Source organism: Papaver somniferum, chromosome 11 (genome assembly GCF_003573695.1).
Source record: "Papaver somniferum cultivar HN1 chromosome 11, ASM357369v1, whole genome shotgun sequence".
Classification (NCBI taxonomy): domain Eukaryota; kingdom Viridiplantae; phylum Streptophyta; class Magnoliopsida; order Ranunculales; family Papaveraceae; genus Papaver; species Papaver somniferum.
In genome coordinates, this window is record NC_039368.1 from 4,303,398 (window position 1) to 4,324,650 (window position 21,253).

The 21,253-nt window shown below is 38.9% G+C and overlaps 2 protein-coding genes and 2 long non-coding RNA genes across 8 annotated transcripts; 2 read left to right on the plus strand and 2 right to left on the minus strand.

Annotated features, from left to right (window-relative positions):
• Nucleotides 1–231: 231 nt before the first annotated feature.
• On the minus strand, nt 232–4,138 carry LOC113321587. Of its 3 annotated transcripts, none has more exons than XR_003346777.1 (9): nt 3,921–4,138; nt 3,499–3,794; nt 3,337–3,398; nt 2,601–3,187; nt 2,269–2,368; nt 2,139–2,189; nt 1,316–1,472; nt 1,059–1,233; nt 232–612 (listed from the first exon to the last, which is right to left on the minus strand). It is a non-coding gene; the product is annotated as an uncharacterized LOC113321587 (long non-coding RNA). The 3 variants fall into 3 exon arrangements; XR_003346776.1 differs by having other exon boundaries at nt 233–612; nt 2,130–2,189; XR_003346778.1 differs by having other exon boundaries at nt 235–612; nt 2,130–2,189; nt 3,025–3,187.
• A 904-nt stretch (nt 4,139–5,042) lies between these two features.
• On the plus strand, nt 5,043–6,982 carry LOC113323955 (F-box/LRR-repeat protein At4g14103-like). The gene is made up of 4 exons (XM_026572298.1): nt 5,043–5,897; nt 6,038–6,193; nt 6,356–6,787; nt 6,908–6,982. The coding sequence occupies exons 1-4, from the start codon at nt 5,043–5,045 to the stop codon at nt 6,980–6,982; spliced, it is 1,518 nt and encodes a 505-aa protein (XP_026428083.1).
• A 1,797-nt stretch (nt 6,983–8,779) lies between these two features.
• On the plus strand, nt 8,780–11,250 carry LOC113320895 (F-box/LRR-repeat protein At4g14103-like). Of its 3 annotated transcripts, none has more exons than XM_026568791.1 (4): nt 8,780–8,836; nt 9,196–10,074; nt 10,197–10,346; nt 10,469–11,250. In XM_026568791.1, exons 2-4 carry the CDS (start codon nt 9,211–9,213, stop codon nt 11,114–11,116), a joined length of 1,662 nt encoding a protein of 553 aa, XP_026424576.1. In that variant the 5' UTR covers nt 8,780–8,836; nt 9,196–9,210; the 3' UTR covers nt 11,117–11,250. The 3 variants fall into 3 exon arrangements, with proteins under 3 accessions (XP_026424576.1, XP_026424577.1, XP_026424578.1); XM_026568792.1 differs by having other exon boundaries at nt 9,196–10,038; XM_026568793.1 differs by having other exon boundaries at nt 9,196–9,888.
• A 2,356-nt stretch (nt 11,251–13,606) lies between these two features.
• Nucleotides 13,607–14,385, minus strand: LOC113321616. Its single transcript, XR_003346800.1, has 2 exons — nt 14,248–14,385; nt 13,607–14,008 (listed from the first exon to the last, which is right to left on the minus strand). It is a non-coding gene; the product is annotated as an uncharacterized LOC113321616 (long non-coding RNA).
• Nucleotides 14,386–21,253: the final 6,868 nt, after the last annotated feature.

Genomic DNA, 21,253 nt, shown 5'->3' on the forward strand with positions numbered 1-21,253 from the left:
ATTTTTTGTAACAACATGGTCGTATCATCCTGGAGCCGTTACTAAGTGGCACATTAGTAACGTGCTGTATCCGTTCTACGTGAAAAATTGAAAAAGTTCCTAGCTGTTACGAATTTTTTCGTAACAGAAAAAAATTACTGCCAGTCAACCTTGACCGGGTCAAGGCTGACTGGCAGTTCTTTTTCTGCCGGAAATAAGCCGGAATTCTAAATTCAATACCTGCGTACATTCATCATCCACACTCAACAACAACTTCTTCAATCTATTTATATCACATTCACTCAATTCATATCAGATTTATATTACAAAATAACTGAACAGATATAAATTACAAAAGAATTGAAATTTCTCTAAGTACCAAACTTTGTTTTTTTTTGTTAAGTATCAAATTTCTAAAGGAATACATGGAAACACATAAAAACTTACTAACTGCCTATAAAACTTGAATACATGGAACTCAAATCTTAGTTGCTTTGTTCTCCACCCTTTTTGATGAAATAGAGCATCATTCAAATAACCGCAACTAAGCGTTATATCCTTTGCAGGATTGCTTTTGTTGAAAGCTTGGGCATCAGAAAACTCGATGTAGGCAATCCCGCAAAATACAACAGGCTGCATTATTATGACAAGTAAACTTAGATGTTGGAAGTAATGAATTTATCCTTGAACACAAAATTTCGTCGTTGAACACAAAATTTCTGTAACACAGCAAGTTATGAATTTATCCTTGCAGGCTTGCAGCATAATGGTGTTAATTTTCAGCAACTTATTACAAAAAAACCATTTACAATGATGTCTTCAAAGGCGAAAATGGCCAATCTCTAACAAGTTTCTTACAAAAACTGGACCTCTGACGTTTTCGCCATTGAAGACATCAATGTACATAATCAAGTACCATAGCTTCAAGAAGAACTGCAACCAACACATGTATAGCATCTTCAACAAAATTTCAAATTCTAAATCGTTAACAGCAACATAATTAGGTCAGGCCCAACAATCACATACCCTATATTAAACTAGGAAGGAGTTAATATTTCACAAATTAGCATCACAAATACCTGCATCTGTACAAGAAGTTCTGTTTTGATTCGTCGAGAAGTTTCATTCTCATTTCCTTCCCCGCGCTGGCCACTTAAAGAATCGATTCTCACTTTCACACATCCACTTTGAGACCAGGTACGAGAAGCCTCTCATAAAAATTTATCGTCAGATGAGCCCAGCAACTCACAAAGTCTGCAATTACAAAGTCAATTCTCATGACCAAAAGCAGATGCACAGAAACCAAAAGAAATTTTATAAAATATTTAAGTACCACCTGAAATTGCGCAAGCCTCGCAAAAGGCAAGGAAAAAAAAATGGAGATGGGTATTCTTTAAGAAGATCAATAACCAAATGCCTCATCCATTATGCCCAATCTTTCTTAGTACTCCTTGGAGAAGCCTCACCAGTTTTCCTTAATTGACGTCATTGAACTGTAAGGAAAATAATTAAGTTAAACATCAAAGTGAAAGAAGAAAATGATACGATCTCAAACGGTGACCGGTAGGGTAAGAATGCCATGTAACATCCAAACTGACATAGATACTGTCTTCCTGAGATACACATGTGACACTTCTAAAATCCGATGGATACCGGTGCATCCGCCCATTCTTAGAAGTATGTAGGATCGTGGAAATCTTTGACAGTGCACGCCTTGAGAGCATCATCCCACCACTGCAGTTTTCCTGAGATACTTTGACAGTGCACGCCTTGAGAGCAGGAATGATTTACTTAAGAGCATGCAGAAAGTCATCCATGGTTACTTTTATACTTTCCTCATCCAACGTCTTAGTAAGATATTCTAGGCTTAGTTGCCTGTTCAAGGCATATGATATGACACTTTTAACAACACCTTCAAGTTCATAATGCATATACCAAAGGCATATGATATGCTTAGTTGCACCCAAATTTGCTTATTTAATTGACTAGACTAAGAAGCCAATCAACTGCATAATGCATATACCAAATGCATAAAACAAGAAAACAAGTGGCCTAAAGTTAGAGGATCTGCTGCTATCAAGTTTGCCTTAAGGTGACAAGTCATGTATAAGTAACAGAAAGAAAAGACAATCTACAGGTTTGTGAGCTACCTAACTTACAGATAGCATCGATCTCATCAAATATGATAACGTGCATCTCACTTTGATCCCCTGAAAGCAGAAAGTTAAGAATTATTCACTGTCAAAGACAAACTTTAAGTACACTTGCTATATATAATTCCTTTCTCACCTAGAGTCATTTGGTCATTCTCAGCATCAGAAAATAAATCTCTAACGTTCTTCTCAGTCTCTCCGACAAATTTGCTTAACACTTCAGGCCCGTTCACAATCTAGAGTATACATAAAAATCAATTTAAGGATTTGTGGGTTTAACATATAGATTAACACTGACACGAAACGCAAAAACTATTCATAATACTTTTTCTGAAAACCAAAGAACAATAGAAATAATTTTAAAATCTCCACATAGTTCACACAAAATATGTTATCCTTCAAGTCTATATATAAGTACGAAAAAAAAAAAGAATAAAAGAAGAAGAAGCAAGAGAGTGAACTATATACCTTTGGGTCCTTTCCATTTAACATTTGACCAATTTGACGAGCCATAAGGGTCTTTCCAGTACCAGGAGGCCCATATAACCAGTTAAATAAGAAAAGACTAATTTCGTCTAAGCGGAGATTGCCTATTGGTCACATAGGCAGGAAAAACACGGGAAGCAAATGCTTTTTGGAAGATATCAGCAAATTCTGCACTTAGACCACCTAAACCTAGTGACTGGAGATTGAACTCCTTATGCCGGATAATGGATTCACGTTGGTTGAAAATATGCATATCTCCAAGTAAATACATTAGTTTAATAACTTATCCAGGTGCAGAAAAAGTGTAAAAACAATCGGAAGACAACTTACTAAATTAAATAGTAGGGAAGAATACATGTGGAGAGAGTAAGAAAACGGGCATGTTACAAGGGAAATGAAACACAACCTCGATACCACTCGCATTGGATGCTTCAAAGAAAAAATATGTTTCACTTGGTATCATCCCTCTCTCGAGGTTGTTCGATTTCTCTTCCCCTTCTACAACAGCCTGTGAAGATGTAATTGGTACCGTGATACTCAAACAAAACCCTTTGTCTTGCTGTCATAACCTGTTTCCGAAAATATTTTTCAATAAATGCCCATATGGAATTGTCATCATGACTTATTTTATAAAATATTTAACATGAAACAATTATTATTCAAAATCAAACAACTTGACATGAAACAATTGTCGAAATCCAGGTAAGCTTGAGTATACCTGATAAGCACTGTGAAAGAAAGGTAGCCACCCCTGCGATCTCATTGCCTGATTTTCTCCCACTGCTCAAGGGTTGGATCAACAGATAACCAATACACACAATTAAACAAAAAAGTTTCAAAACAGAATTCAAGAAATAAAAGCCAGGGTTTAAGATTTAACCGAAATCTGAGAATGACCCAGTTGCAAAAATAAACTGCCAATTCTTCTTCTCACAAATCGAGCATAGGTCCATCTTCTACAAACCCTAAATAATCATCAGTTGCTCAATCCAAATCAGTTCAAACCCCTAAAATCAATTGAACCCATCTCTGTAACTCAATCACCATAACAAATCTCTATTTAATCTTCAGTTCTTCATCTCTTTCTCGCCATGAATCAGCAGAAAAAATCTGAATTCTAATCCTATGTTCTTCACAGCATCAGAATCTATCGATCACAACACCCCTCTCTTACATCTGCTTCACCAATCATAATAAAACAAAGAAGAAAAAGAAGATTAAGATTCAAAACAGGAAAAAAAACCTATAGCTCGAATTTCTAGCCTTCGGAGAAAGATAAAAGCTATTTACATTTATCAATACCTTGAAGTAAAGAGGAACCAATACCCTTTTCACCGAAATCCAACCCTAATTTCTCCAAAATTCATCAACCGCCATTGATTCAAATTTGTCATAAAATAGAGATTGAAACCCTAATTTCTACTTTCTCTATGATTTTCGAAAAGAAGGAGATAAAACAGAAAAGAAGAGAAGGAGGTTTGATCCAGAGATCGACGGAAGAAACTGAGAAGGGAAAGAGGTTTCTGTTTTTCGCCTCTCTGGCTCGAGATAGGACTAGGGTTAGATAGAAATTTATGATTAAGACGCATCTCGGGAATAAAATGAATGGTATAGATATTAGTTTAGGCATAAACGGTGTAGATGAAACACAATAACACGCATGTGAATGGCACACGCACATCCTAAAGGTGTTACGACCCAAGTGTGACCAAGCGTGTGACTGGCACGCCAATAAATAATTTCGTCACGGCTAAGAAGTGTTACGAATTTATTAAACAATAGTAACGAATATAGACTGTTACGAATATTTTGTAACGGCCATTTGTAACGGAATTTTGTAACGGCCTTGTAGTCGTTACGAACTGTTGTTACGAATCCGGGAATTTGGTGTAGTGTACGCATACCAATCTTCCTTTCTTTTTCTTTTCAAGCTTCTCTCCTCTATCTTTCATCACACACTCTTTTGAGTTTTACTGACTGAAGTGATTTTCCTGAAGCCGCATCCGTATTTTTGCTTTTGACGATCGAATTAAGGTACATTTTAATACTTCAAACTGTATTCCTTGTTTTGATTACTTCAATTCCATTAACATTAAATTTGAATGTTCTAGACAAAAACCCTAGCGATAATATATCTGTTTCATAAATTCAAATGAAATCTAGGTTTTTGAAAACAAGTGCAACGGTCAGAAACACCATACATTGTTGTTACTCTAGTGTGATTCAATAAAAAATTGGATTTAGGGTTTAGTTAGAACAATCAAAATTGTAATAAGTGAGAGTTCTTTGATTTTTGTAAAAATAAAATCATAGTTAGGGTAATTTCAATTTAGCATTTTCATTCTAATATCATTAGTTCTAATTTTTTTTTCTTTTTTCTTGTTCTTCTCTGTATATGAATATCTCAAGGGTTTACATATCAATATGAGGGAGGCACCAAAGGATAGGATCAGTAATTTACCAGAATCTCTTCTTTATCACATCCTTTCTTTCCTTGGAATCAAGAATTGTGCTCGTACTAGCGTATTATCAAAAAGATGGAATTACATTTGGACAACTGTTACCACCCTTCATTTTTGGAATCTAGTTATTAATTCCATCCCCACTTCTTCCGAGGCCGATAAATTCATGGATTTTGTGGATGGAACATTGCATCGTCATAATTCGTCAAATGTAGACAAGTTTGTTCTCAGCTGCAATCACCAATTGAATCAATCTCAGCTTCATTGTTGGATTTCTACTGTTATAAGGGGTAATGTTAAAGAGCTTAATCTACACCTACGCCAAGAACACCCCCAAGAGTACCCCTTTTCCATTCCCCTATCTCTTTTTACTTGCGCATCACTGGTATCGTTGGAGCTACACATTCAGCCTAATATCTGCCTTCCTAAGTATATCTCTTTTCCGAGACTCAAGTGCCTTAAGCTTCATCTTTTTTATTTTACTGATGAATCCTGGAATGAGGAACTCTTTTCAAATTCCCGTGTTCTTGAAGAATTGATTCTGGACCAGTGTTCTGTTAGTATGAGTTCTTTTTGTATCTCAATTCCTACACTGAAAATCTTGAAAATTGATAATTGGATTACCAAGGGAAATGGTTTGTGTGATTGTATTTTAAAAATTGATGCACCAAGGCTTGTTACTTTCTTATATACTAGTCCTGTTGCAAAAGAATTTCTCTTGTCTAACTTTTCAGCACTAGAGGAAGCAATTATTGACATCTGCTTTGAAGAATATGGTGGTGCAGAATTAAGTCGGTTACTTCATGCCTTTGCACATGTAAAGTAACTTAATGTTTGTAATCAAACCCTACAGGTATTCTTGCTTGCTGAGTACTTAATTTGTGTATTCCTTTCTAGGTCTATGGTTTAATCTGACTCCTTGTAACTGACTTGTTGATGTCGCCTTGTGATAAACAGGTTATCTACTCTGATCACGATCTTTCAAATAATTGGCCGACATTTCATAATGTCATTGTCAGAAAATTGAACATATCAAATGTACTATCCACTGATCTAGGATTTATTGGTTTGCTTAAAGCAGTACCTAATCTGGAGTCACTCGTACTTAGTGAGGCAAGTGTTCAAAACTGATGATTCTGCATATTTTCATTAGATAAGTAACAAAATATAAGTTTTGGGTTTACAGTTGTTAACTTATTTTGTCGATAATAACTAATCTTTCTATTGTTTGTTATTTCTAACTAATCTTTCTATGGTTTGTTATTTCAATTCTAGTGTATGCTTGATGAAGAAGAAGAAGACACTAACGACGCTGAAGGTGATAGGGATGATTCCAATGAGAATGATGATTCCGGTTCCGTTGAGGCTGAAAACAACCACAACAATCACGAAGAAGTTGTCTCTGACGCTTCAGAGTGCGACAACAATGATCAGGGTGTAGCCAATGAAGATGATACTACGGCACTCGATCTTGCGACTACTGGATGTTTGTTTCCTCACCTTAAATCAGTTTGTTTTCAGGAATTTGCAGGGAACCCACGGGAGATAAGCTGGCTTAAACAGATTTTGAGGAATGCAAAAGCTTTGCAAATGATGACTATTTGTTACTGGTTTTGTGATTGGCGCTTTGCAAATGTGAAAAGTGAAGAAGAACTGAAGGCAGAGATGCCAAGTTTTCCAAGAGCTTCACCAGGGTGTGTGATTAAAGTTTGTTCTTCACCATGGTAGGCGTTTTTTTCTGGTTCAAAATAAACCTGACACATAATTGTAAACCATATAAAAACGTTAAAATAGAACAATGATTTCTGCTTTGTTTTTTTTTTGCAGGGGATAGACTGCCAACTAATCCACATTGTACATGGCTTGAAATCTGATTCCAATTTGAACCAATGGGATCTTTAATCCAAGTTAAAACAAACTATTCCACCAGTTCACATGAAGTGCGTCTAGTTTATGGCTGTATGAAAAGTGATACCCATTTCTCCATAAACTTATTAGTACAATATTACAGGTACTTGTTAAGCTTATTAGCTAGTCTTCTAACTAATAAGTTTTATTTCTTGACACAAAGCAAGGCTCCATTCTTGTAATTATGGAAGTTTTCTAAGAATCTTCACAATTGCTTCTTTACAAGCACTTTGATTTGCATTCCATTTCTTTGGTCAATCTGTCCAAGCCTATGTATTAGTTAAATCTAGACGACGAAAGTTATCTTTTTGTTGAAAGTCATAGGTGGATCAAAGTTGAAACGTAATGCTTAAACTGAGTATATTATGTAACTTTCTAGGCTCTAGCTTCTTCAGTGGTGATTGATCTCAGTCATTTCTTAAAGAACCCTGATTTTGGCCATACCTAAATCTTTCTAGGCATACAAAACGATAGTCCAATCTCGGGTGACCTTATAAGAGGTACCCTATGGGTTGTTCAATTACCTATATACCCTTAATACAAAAACCTAAAATCAGTTTTCTAAAAAATCAAAATCAGTTTCCCTTACATCTCTTCTTCTTCCTCCTACTCCTCTAGCCGAACTCTTCCCCCTCCTGCGAAAAAAAATATTCATCATTGTGATTAATTGTCGATTCGTAAAAATTTGATCGTCGATTAAAGTCAACCACATAATGACTCGTACAAAGAAAAACATGGACTAGGCAAACCAAATTGTCTTCTAATTCATCAATTGAAGAAGAAGAACCAATTGAAGATGAACGTGTAGAAACTGAAAATCAACCACCAATTGAACCAACTGCATCTCCAACTGCGGAAATGAGGATAAGAAAGTAATTTCTACAAACCCAATCTCCTATTTGCTGTTTTTCATCAATTAAATGACGGTTACAGTGTTGGGTTCGGCTCAAAATTGAGTTGCGTTTTTAGCCGAACTGTTCTTCACAAAAACTTCCTGTAAGTGTATATGAACAGTTCGGCATGAAATTTCATGAAATTTCAAGCCGAACCTAGTCACAGATAGAGATGCATAGGGGTTCGGCGTATTCGATAATCATAATATGTGCCGAACCTAGCACATTTACGAGGTTCGGCTATTACGATATTCTCAATATGTGCCGAACCAACAACAATATTTTAACCCAAAAAATAACAAATTGATGTTTGGCTCATACGATTTTCGAAATATAAGCCGAACCAGTAATATTTTTTTTTCCGGGCTATTCAAGATGTTGTTAAGCTTACTATGAAACTTTCATATAAGCCGAACTAGTGTCTAGCAAAAGGGTTGGAATTGAAAATTATAGGTTCGGTGCATGCAGTAAACAGATTCAGTGAGCCGAACCGTTCATCAATTGGTAGATTCGGCTCATAGGTATGAGCCGAACCTCAACTTGTTTCGCCGAACCATGATCCAAAAAATCATCTAAACAACCTTTATAATTCTGAAAATTATCTTAATCAGTAAACAAAATATTTAATCACTAATCAATATTACTAACACTAATACGTAAAGGGCAGATTTGCCACTAAAAAAAATTCGGGTTAAGGGTTAATTTGATTTTGCTATTTGACAACCTTTTTTTGTCTTTATGCAGTATGTCTAGTAAGATTTCAGTATGCCCAAAATCAGGGTACTTCTTAAAACTTTGGATGGAGTTCATTGGAATAGGCCCATTAAGAGTAAAACCCACACGAGATCCAGTAAGACGCACACTCTTTAAGAGAGAAAGCCGAACGTTTCATTTTTCTCACTCACATTCCACTTTCCTCGCTTCACTCTCAAGACTGTTCTTGCTGCGATTTAAGGTATGTTTCTTCTTCTCATTCTCCATGACTTCAATCTTCATTTCCATGTTGTAACTGTTTAGTTTCCATTAATAGAAACCCTAATGCAACTGGTTCAATTCAATCTAGGGTTTCCATGACATCAATCTTCATTTCCATATTTTGATTTTTCGTTTCCATTAACAAAAACCCTAATACAACTTGTTCAATTCAATCTAGGGTTTCAATAAACAAGATCCTTGTTCTTGTAATAGTGTGGAACAGTCAATTATTCTTGTGATATTAGGGTTTAAGTGAAGAATCAAATTAAAATCATAGCTATAGAATTTTTCATACTGTGTAAGTATAAAGATTTGTTCTAATTTTTTCTTCATTTCAAGGGGTCACATATCAATATGAGGGAGGCAGCAAAGGATAGAATCAGTAATTTGCCAGACTCGCTTCTTCATCAGATCCTTTCTTTCCTTGAAATCAAGGATGTTGCTCGCACTAGCGTAATATCTAAAAGATGGAAATACATTTGCATAACTGTCCCTGATCTTGATTTTTCGATTTCCAATCGCATCACCAGTTCTTCCGAGACCGATAAATTCATGGATTTTGTGGATGGAACATTGCATCGTCATAAGTTCTCGAATGTAAACAAGTTCTCTCTCAGATGGGATGACCACTTGAATGAATCTCGGCTTCATTCTTGGATATCTTCTTTATTAATGGGTAACGTTAAAGAGCTCAGTCTACACATAAGACAAAACCAGTCAGTGTTTATTCCCCCATCTCTTTTTACTTGTGAGTCATTGATTTCGTTAGACCTAAGTACTTACCCTAATATCCGCCTTCCTAAATGTATCAATTTTCCAAGACTCAAGCACCTTAAACTTAGTGGATTCGAAATTAGCGATGAGTCCTGGAATGGGGAACTGTTTTTAAATTCCCCTGTCCTTGAAGAATTGATTCTGGGCCCCTGCAAGTTTGATATTGGGAATTTCTGTATTTCAATTCCTACACTCTTGAAAGTTTATATTCTGTGTGACGATGAAGACTGTGCTTTCATAGTCGATGCACCGAGGCTTGTAAGTTTCTCCTACTGTGGTTTTGTTCCAACAGAATTTGTCTTACCTAGCTTTCTAGCACTAGAGGAAGCAAATGTTGCAATCTACTTTGGAGACTACATGGGCGCACTAGAAGAAAGACTAAGTGGGTTCCTTTGCTCCCTTGCACATGTAAAATGTCTAACTGTCAACAACGAAACCCTTGCGGTATATTAGCTTGCATATATTTATATTTAGAATTGTTTGTATCTGTGTTTCTTTCTACTTTTGTGGTTTATCTATCTCTTTCTAACTGAACTTATCTGTTGCTATGGCCTCATGATAAATAGTATATCTGCATCACATCCTATCTGTCAGACAATTTGCCGAAATTTCATAATGTCAAACTGTTGAGCATATCTGGGAGTGTAAGCACCAATGAAGGATTGATTGCTTTGCTCAAAGTAGTACCGAATCTGGAGTCACTCGTAATTGAGCAGGCAAGTGTTCAGAACTCATGACTCGTGTTGGAGTCTAAGTGTTGGGCTTACATTTGAGAACTTATTATATCTGTAATAACTGATAATTTGATATCTTTATGTTGTCTCAATTTCAATTCTAGGATATGGATGATGAAATAGAAGAAGACAGTGACGAGGACGATGAGAACGGCAGTGACAGCGCTGAGGAAGACGGTGATGATGAAGATGGCAGTGACAGCGCCGAGGAAGACGGCGATGATGAAGATGAAAATAACAACGCTGAGGAAGACGGTGATGATGAAGATGAAAATAACAACGCTGACTACGTTGAGGGCGAAAGCAACCACGACAATGAAGACGTAGGTGATGTCTCTGACGCTGCCGACTGTGGCAGCGCTGATGAGGGTGAAGACAAGTATGACAATGAAGACATTGGTGCCAACTCCATCGAGGGCGAAAACAACTATGACAATGAAGACCAAGGAGATGTTGCAGATTCTGCTGAGTGCGACAACAGCGATGAGGGTGAAGCCAACTATAACAATGAAGATGATAGTTTGTTTCCACATCTAAAGTCAGTTTGCTTCCAGAAATTTGTTGGGAATCCAAGGGAGCTGATGTGGTTGAAACTGATTTTAAGGGACGCAAAAGCTTTGCAAATGATGACTATTTGCTACTATGATTTGCGTTACCGGTTTGCAAATTGGAAAAGTGAAAAAGAAGTTATGGTAGAGATACCAAGTTTTCCAAGAGCCTCACCAGGTTGTATCTTTAAATTCAGTTCTTAGGATGGGTAAAATCAAGTTATAATCAGCTTTGTTTCAATTTTTTTACTTTGATATTCGACTTTTGTTTATTTCTGGTTCTGAACATCTTTTTAAAATTATCATAAATTCATGATTGCTTCTTACTTGTAGCTTAACTCTACTCTCTGACGATCGAATTAAGGTACTATCTATTGGCTGCAATCTTTATTTCCTTTGTTTGGATTACTTCACTTCCAATAGTTTTGAATATTGTAGACTAAAATCCCAACATATCTGATTCAAAAATTCAAATGAAATTTAAGTTTTTCAAAGATATACTATATGATACGACTCCAACACCTTATATTGTTGAACTATCAAATGTTCTACTTATCTTAGGGTTTAGTTGATGAACAATCGTAACTGTATTTCAAGTGAGGAGTAATTTCCATTTTGTGTTTTCATTCAAAACTATAAACATTAATTCTAATTTATATATTTTTTTTCTGTTATTTTACGTGTATGCTTATTTGTAGGGGAAACATATGAATATCAGAGAGGCACATAGGATCAGTAATTTACCAGACTCACTTCTTCACTATATCCTTTCCTTTTTTCACTACCCTGACATCAAGTATGGTGCTCGTACTAGCATATTATCAAAAAGATGGAACTACATTTGGACCACTGTCCCAACCCTTTGTTTTTCGAGTATTTTTTTACCAATTCCATCCCCCACTTCTTCTGAGACTGATGAATTCATGGATTTTGTGGATGGAACATTGCACCGTCATAATTCGTCTAATGTGGACAAGTTCAACCTCCTCTGCGATCACCACTTGAATGAATCATAATTAGTCTAATGTGGACAAGTTCGACCTCCTCTGCGATCACCACTTGAATGAATCTCGGGTTCATTCTTGGGTCTCTACTGTAATTAGGGGTGGCGTTAAGGAGCTCGATCAGTTTAGACTTAAGTCAATGTAAAACAGAAGAATAAACTTCGCATAATTTTAGAGACAACTTTTTCATAGTATATGTCTCAATCTTGATAATGAGCGGGACTGGGAACTTCTTCAAACATTTAAAAGAGCATTTAGTGCAAGGAACACCAAGTATCACTAGCTTTCCAATATCACATGTTAGTTGAGCTTCAGTTGTTGCCATCTCTCCATAAATATATATGTCATAACAACAATCAATATCTCGAACAGTTAGCGGCAATGTAGATCGATAAGACGAAATATGGAAATTTTTTGACATAAATCTAGTAGCTATAAATGCAACTTATTAGTGCTTAGTGTTTCAAAAGGATGCTATAAAGTTATACATATATGCTAGCAGCTAGTGTATGATTATTGTGAAAGATATACTTGCCGGAAGCGGATAAAATGGCCAAAACGAAGAAGAAGCTAACAAATGTTGAACCAGAAATTTTAGCCATCACTTTTTAGTAGGATTGAAACAATGATTCTAATGATTATGATTGTTAACTGGATTTGTGAGATTTAACATCCACCCCTTGGCCTTATTTATAGCAATGATCTTGAATTTACAAACCTTGCCGAATTTCCCTCTCGTTTTAAATTATTAGTTCGAGCATCATCTTGTTGCCCATTTGTTTGTATATAATTATGTAACTTTTTTCTTGAGCAAAGATTTCAAAAACACTCGAAATTGCATTTGTTGATTTACCACCAAGGCGCCAACGACTTCTGGTACAACAAATTGTAGTTTACTATGTACGAGTTTGGTTATTCTTATCATGTATGCAGTTTTTAAACGTCGGTAAAAGTCCATAGGCTTCAGGCAAAAGCAAGAGAAATAGGCTTCAGGCAAAAGCAAGGAGAGAGACTAAGTAGTATCAAGAGACACAGTAACCCGTTGCAGCAACAATACAAAATAGGCTTCAGGCGAAAGCAACAGCTTAAAGACTAATGAACCAAGCCCGCAACACACTACAGTTGACAGTTCAAATCCAACACCCGTCAGAAACGGATGATTAATGTCTGCAGAACTGACTGCAGGTCAAAAACGTTCCCTGCCATGCCTTGCGATATTGTCATCCATGGCTAGGTTACGTGACAACGTTCATCTTCTGTCAACATCAGGAGTGATAGTAAGAAACTTATTGACATCCCTAAATCGGAATCCATATTTTTTGACTGTAAACTAAAATTTGCTACTTTCAAATGCAGGGATATCCTACCATCACTTCCTCGGGCGACCTGCACTTTCATGGTACTCTGACACAAAATGCAACGGCAGGCGCTTTGGATAAAAACAGCGTGCATTTCTTAGCTAAAGGCATCATAAAAATTCTTAGCTAAAGGCATTCATTTCAATCAAGAATTTAGAGCTTGTGTATGGTAATGGTGGTCACGGAACCAACCGTCATACGACACAATATCATTTTTGTGTGATAGAAACCCAAAAAATACTGCCTCTCGTTGCAGAACTCAGATAGTCTGCTGACAATTATGCTCTGCTCATGTTCGTATATAAAAAGCCAATGTATAATGTCTCCCAAACTTAAATTCGTAAACATAGATATTTCATTCATTAAACATGTTACAAACACAAAACATCACACAATGGGTCTTATTAGCCCATTCATAAACTGAAGAACAGCATTGGCTAAGCAAGACACATGACGAGTCAAGTAGCCAAATTTATTTAAATGGTAGATAAGTTGTGTTGGCTCGCTGATCTGCATCCAACTACACACGACATCAGGGATTTGGTTTTAAGCAGACTGCTCGACAACGCAACAAGCGCAGACAGATGTTCCTAATACCGGAACACAAAGGTTTGTGACAATGAGGGGGAGTGGGAACTTCTTCAAACATTTAGAGGGACAATTAGTGCAAGGACCACCTAGTATCACTAGCTTTCCAACATCACATACAAGTTGAGCTTCGGTTGTTGCCATCTCTACACACAGATGACACATCAAAACAATATCGATTAGTTAGTGTGGTGCATTATAATATATACATACATATATTAATGAAATGGAACACAGACAAGTTTTGGAAGTAAATTGAAAAAATATATATAGTTGACATAAATTTAGTAGCTACGAATGCAGCTTAATTAGTTTTCCCGAGACTATGTTAGAAAGTTATAGATATACACCAGCGTATCATTTTTGCTAAAGAAATTTTACTTACCGGCAGCAAATAAGATTGCCAAAACAAAGAAAAAACCAAAGAAAGATGATCCAGACACCTTAGCCATGACTTAGTAACAGGATGTTTTTTGTTAACGATAATAGTTTTTATGCTCAAGTAAAGATGCTGAAGATGATTGCTAAGTTGATTGGTGAGATTTAACATGCACTAGTTGGTTCTATTTATAGCACATTGATTTACAGATTTGGAATTTCAAACCTTGCCGAGTTTATTAAAATATTAGTATAATGTGTTATCTAGTTGGACAACTGCAAATGAATTTGTAAATTTTTCTTGAGCAAATATTTCAATGAGATATGTTTTTGTATTTTTGCATTGGTTAGTTTTTCGACGACGACTTATTATACAATGGACAGTCGGTTAACATTGTGGTTTGAAAAACAGACGTCGTAACAGTGATTTTCTTAATTTTATATACATTTAGAATTGTGTGCACTCCACTCTCTGATGATTTGCCCACAATGTTTGGGCCTCGCATGTTTTGATTTTATAATAAAGCTTTGGATTCTTGCGATGTCGACCAAAGTTGAGCACCTATTTTAATTGAATCCACAGATTTAATCCCATATACCACCGGCACCAAACACCCGCTATTTTCTTGGCCTCGAAAAAAAAAAGTGAGTCCTTTGGTATTTATTTACACAATTTTTAAAGAAAATATATGTGAGAATCGTCTTACGTGGTTTATTCTCCACCAACCTCCTCCTCGCCAATAGAGCATCGACCATCTCCACCATCATCTTTCTGCACCGCCACTTTTAACGGAGCATTTAACTAAGTCCACACAAAAAGATAAACAAAATTGTGTTTCAAAAATCTAGTTCATTGAATGATAACGGAGCATTTAACTAGTTTCGGCTAACTAGAAGAAGAGAGTGGTGAAAAAATAAAAATCCTTTAGGTTATAACGCCAATATTACGAAAATGTAATTAAACTAAAACTGCTCTCGAAAAGTAGAAATGCGCCAGCCTCAAAGAAAACAAAACAAAACAAAAAGGAATACGAGAATAAATATACATCGAATGATAAGGGATTTAGACCTACAGTTTCAAAGTGGAGAAAAACATGAGGGTAGTCAACTTGCATCAAGCATTTTAAACATATTACTCAACCAGCTGACATGAAGTGCCTCTAGGTTATGGCTGTATAGCTACTCTTCTAACTAGTAAGTTTTATTTCATGTCACAAAGCAAGGTTCAATTATTGCAATTTTGGATATTCTTTGAGAATGTTCATAATGCTTCTTTAGCCAGCAGTTTGATTCATGTCCGATACATATCCATTTCTGTCTTATGGATTAGTTAGATCTTTCGCACCAAATACCACTGTCACGTGAAAGTTTCAATTTATTGAAAGTCATTGTGTACACATATATCTCACTATCGAACACGTGTATACAGAAAGGTACGTGGAAAGCATGCAAGCCAAGACATCAAAACACGATGCGTCGCGAAGCACCAAATAAACCCCTAGGAGTTGCTTTATCTCATCCCCAGAAGAGGAGCTAAGATCAACGGTGGAGAGAAAGTCAGCTGACACGGACTGACAGGGCAGAAGACACTTGTCTGACACGAGCAGACCCCTCAACCACCCGCATTAAACACTCTGAGCAGTGCACGTGTCGACCGACCTATGGAACGAGCGAAGATGCCTCCGCGGGATCGAGGGGGAAACGCAGACCTCCGCGTGATGGACGCAAGGACACGAGAAGATAAGGTTCCAACGGTCTTCAGAGATGGGTCCCACATTCCAACCTTATAAATACCCAATCTCCACAAAGAGGGAGGGGGATCGAAAAAACATCAGGAGAGAGAGAGAGAGAGAGAGAATAGCAAAGGTAAGTTAATCCCATAGTGGAGAAAAATATGTAAACCCAAAGTCATTCAACTATTCGTGTAACCGTGAATAATATAGTAGAACAACAAACCCCGTGGACGTAGGCCTTAGTGCTGAACCACGTAAACCTTGGTCTTATTTACATTTCAGCACTTTACATTCATTTAGTTCCGCATGTATCTGCTTATATATGTTGTTTTCCTTTTATATTTGTACCCCATGCATAATCGCTACGCACGGGGAAGTTGTAGGAGGCCATGATAAACCCGTGGGTTTTGAGCCAATGAATCCACATCAGGGTATCATCATCGTAATCTCTTTAGACTTTAACGATTGATTGTGGGCATTCGTACCCCGCGTAGTTCGTGTGTCCACAATTTGGCGCTAGAAACAGGGACTTCGTCCCGGTAAAAGATTTATCTTGTCCTGTGATTTCATTCTAATTTGGCATATGATTGCTCCGATTTTATCAGCTCTGACTGTATAGATCATTCGTCAACTGTATTATATTCAAAAACCCACCTTTTGCCTTCGATAAGAGTTAGTGTTCCAAGCATGGGTTATTGTCCTAATCCGTCGGATTTACAATTTTCATAGTTTTTTTTATACTAAAGATCGCCTTTAATAAAACTTTAACCCGTATTTTATAGCCTGCGGGTGTTAATCCCCTTTTTGAAAAATTGTATTTCGACAACTAACCCGCTTCACGCGGATATTCCCGTTTCTGTTTGAATTAATTTATACAGAGAGAACGTGTTGTGAGTAAAGGAGGCGAGTTTACGCTAGATTTCGTCATCAACAAAAAGGCACGTGATGGAGAAGACGCAGGAAGCAGGAAAATCCAAAGCTTTGTCAAAAGAAACACCCCGGACAACCCCGATCATCACCCGAAGCAAGCAGAAAGGAGATAAAACTAAAATGACCAATCGAAGGCAGGATACCACTGAAATCACTTCACCCATGAACGCTAATTTTGTTGCAATGGCGGCTCTCAGAGCAGCAACGATAAAATACGGGGAAGCCGCGGTAGTCCCGAAGGCTGCGGAGGCTAGCAATACCTTCGCCATGAGTCAACTTAACCAACCAAGGGAAAGGGTGGATGAATCCAGAACATTCCAACCCGCGCATCTGCTAACCTTTGGAATGCCGCTAACAAATAACCAGAATCAAACCATACCGGCGGCTCTGGCACCGCAGAGGGGCGCTCACTCCAATTTGGAAACACCAGCAACAGAAGCTGAACCCCTGCCACCTTTAGTACAGACCATGGAGGAGGGCGGCGCCACGGCTGTAGCGGCACGTGCGGGGACTCCCAATCAGGGGTCCAACCAATCACACCAACTAATGGCTGAGCTCGAGGAACTGAGAAGGAACCAACAGGTTTACGCAGAAGCTGTAGCTCTTGGCCAGAGAAAATCAAGATTTAAAGGAGCGGATTGCTCTAAGCACAAAGACCAGCCAACAACTTGATGAAGCAAGCTCCAAAGCACCAGAGCCAAACCAAGACTGTAGAGTCGTCCTAGCGACTAATGAAGACGCGACAAGGAGACATAGCGTATCCGACCCGGATTATGACGATGGAGAGTCAACGGAAATGATCTGAAGAATTTAGAGCACCAACGCGCAATGGAGGAACGAGATGAGATGATGGCAGAGATCAGGCAATTGAAAAATAAACAAGGGGGGGAAGGTTAGAAGAGGTATGAGAGAAGCTAACTCCACGCCCCTGACGCATCGCTTGGCCAACACCCCTATTCCCCTGAAATGCCCTGTCCCGACGTTCGAATGCTATGATGGGTCCAGCGACCCTGCTGCACATGTTCGGTACTACAACCGCGTCTAGCTAGATGGGGACAGAACGACGCCGTACTCTGTAGATACTTCCCGTCAAGTTTGAAGGGATCGGCGTTATCATGGTTTGATAATCTGCCACCAAACTCCATACACTCATACGACCAACTCGCAGAGAAATTCTTAAGAACATACATGTACAACAAGACTGTAAACCTGGGATGGATAAGCTTTTTCACTAGCAATCGGCTACAAGGAAACCACGAGGGAATACACAAACAGATGGCATAGGATCTGCCAAGCCATAGGAAGCGTGGACCCAGTGGTAAGCATCAATTGCTATAATGGGGCTTGGACCGAATGAGTCCCCTATTTGTTGAAATTCACGGGAGCGTGCCCAAGACAGAAGGCGATCTCCGAATAATTATCGAGAAGCACGCTCGACTTGAAGAAATTCAACGGGAAAACCCGAGGGCATATCCGCAGAGGTCTCACCGCACCAATTCAGCAGAACAAACCAATGGGGCCAAAAGGGGTTGCTCAGATGAGAGACCTCACGAAGATAGAAAGGAACGGAGGGATGAACGAAGAACAGGCGACCGAAAATTCGAAGACCAAGTTTACACGAAACTCAACGCTAGCTATGCTCGTATCCTGCGGAGATCAAAGGGAGGGAAAACTTAGAATGGCCATGGTCTAAGGGAAAGCAGCCCCCGAGATCCGAGAAGTCTAAAGATTACTGTGAGTATCACTGTTTCAACGGACACCAGACCGAAAAATGCAAGAACCTTAAAATAATGATCCAAAAATTAATTGATGCGGGAGAGCTCAAACATTACATACGGAAGGAGGTTACCGAGGACAGATCCAAACGAACCAAACCAGTCCAACTTCCGGAAGAAAACCGAACAATCAACACCATCTCGTGTTCCGAAGCCACAGGACCCTCTCACAGCACAGATTGGAAAAAGGTTACGGAAGCAATTCGAAGATCGCTGCGAGTTATATAAGGTCGATGGGAACAGTGGACGAACATGAAAATGGATGGAATTCCTGTCATCTTCGATGCCGAGGATATCGAAGAAGATATGGAAGACCATAACGATCCCTTGGTCCTAACATTACCATAGCTGGATGTAACCTCAAAAAGATCCTCATAGACGGGGGAAGCTCTGTGAATGTCCTATTCTATGACGCATTCAACGGATGAAGCTCCATGATGAACAGTTGATGACCTCTTATCACACCATCTACGGATTCAATGGAGCGGCCACGAAGCCCTTGGGAGACATTGTGTTACAGGTTAACGCAGGGCCCATGAAACTGGATACCCGATTCAGTGTGGTGGATACCCCTTCCCCCTACAACGCCATTATTGGACGACATGGGTACACAAGCTCAAAGGAGTTGCGGCAACATACCACCAGTACCTCAGATTTCCAACACCTGAGGGAATATGGAGATCAAGGGAGATCGAATCGCTACACGAGAATGCCAGGCCACTCAGGATCATATCAACAACGAGCAAGAAGAACAGCGAAAAATCCGAAGAGTAAGAAATCAAGAAACCACGAAAGAGAAAGCCGTAACTATTCCTTAAGGAAACACAGGAAAAGGCTTGACGAAAGAGGGTAATGTCCGAGGCTCGGAAACAAGTACCTCAACAATCAAAAGAGCAGAGAAACACGCAAATAGCAATTAAAGAGCGCCCCAGTCCTCGGAAACCCAAGCCTATGTTCACACCAGTGGAACCCATAAGGAAATCAACATAGGAACGGAAGAAGACCCGAAGATGGTCAAAATCGGGACCATCATGGGCGAAGGGAGAGAACATTCCTTAACCAAATTACTTAAGGAATATGCGGATGTGTTCGCCTGGAAGTTAGGAGATATGCCGGGGATTGACCCAAAAGTAATCCAACATGAACTACGCATCAAACAGGGCACACCCCGTTCAGGCAGAAAATACGAAAAGTGGCTCCAGAATATCATGAGGCGGTAGAAACAGAACTTCGGAAGCTACTAGACGCAGGATTTATCAAGGAAGTCAAGTATCCTACCTGGATCCAACATGGTCATTGTTCCTAAGAAAAATGGAGGGGTTAGAATATGCATCGACTTTACTAATCTCAACAAGGCTGTCCAAAGGACAGCTATCCCCTGCCGAGCATAGATCAACTGGTTGAAGCAGTTGAAGGTACGAGAGCTGTCGTTTATGGACGGACTCTGGTTACAACCAAGTAGCCCTGGCAGAAGAAGATCAGCACACACACAGCATTCTATACACCACATGGCCTTTATTGCTATACCAGAATGCCTTTCGGGCTCCGAAACGCAGGGGCAACATACCAAAGGATGGTCGATGCTATCTTCAAACCATGGATTGGAGGAACCCTAGAAGTCTACGTGGACGACATGCTCGTCAAAAGCAAGCTGCGTAAAAATCACCACCAGGACCTGAGGAATATTTCAATGCAATGAGACAGCATCACATGAAAGTAAATCCGGAGAAATGTACTTTCGGTGTCACCTCGGGGAAGTTCCTCGGTATCTGGTGACGAAAAGGGGCATCGAGGTAGACCCAGCTAAGATTCAAGCCATAGTAGAGATGCCGTCACCAAAGAATCTAAAGGAAGTGCAGAAGCTCAATGGGTCCATAGCAGCGTTGGGCAGATTTATTGCACGGTCTTCGGACAAGTGCAAACATTTCTTCAATATTCTTAAAAAGGGAGCAGGTTCGAATGGACCGCCGATGCGAGGAAGCATTCCAAAAGATCAAAGAACATCTAGCTTCAATCCCTATCCTGCAGAAGCCAGACCCTGATGAAGTTTTGGCACTGTACATAGCAGCAACGGAGGACGCAGTCAGCGCGGTATTAGTCAAAACCAATACAAAGATAGAACAGCCTATCTATTACGTCAGCAAGACACTCAATCCGCGGAAAGAAATTATACTAAGATTGAACAACTCATCCTCGCACTGGTATGGGCTACCCAAAAACTGAGAACCTACTTCCTAACTCACTTCGTCAGGGTACCATGCAAAGCACCATTGGAAGCAGTCCTCAAAAGCACGGGAAAAGTGGGCCGAATAGCCAAATGGAACACCCATCTGGACCAATTCAACATCATTCATGAAATTCAACATTCTCAGAAGTCCCAAGTTCTGGCAGATTTCTTAGCAGACCTCCCTCTAGACAACGACGAAGAGATCAAGGGAATACCAGAAGCCGAGGAAGCAATCAAGGATCCAATGGATATCCTCGAACCTGCGAGTCATAGACAATGGGAAGTCTTCGTCGACGGATCTAAAAATAAGGAAGGGCAGGAATAGGTATTGTCATTATCACCCCAACT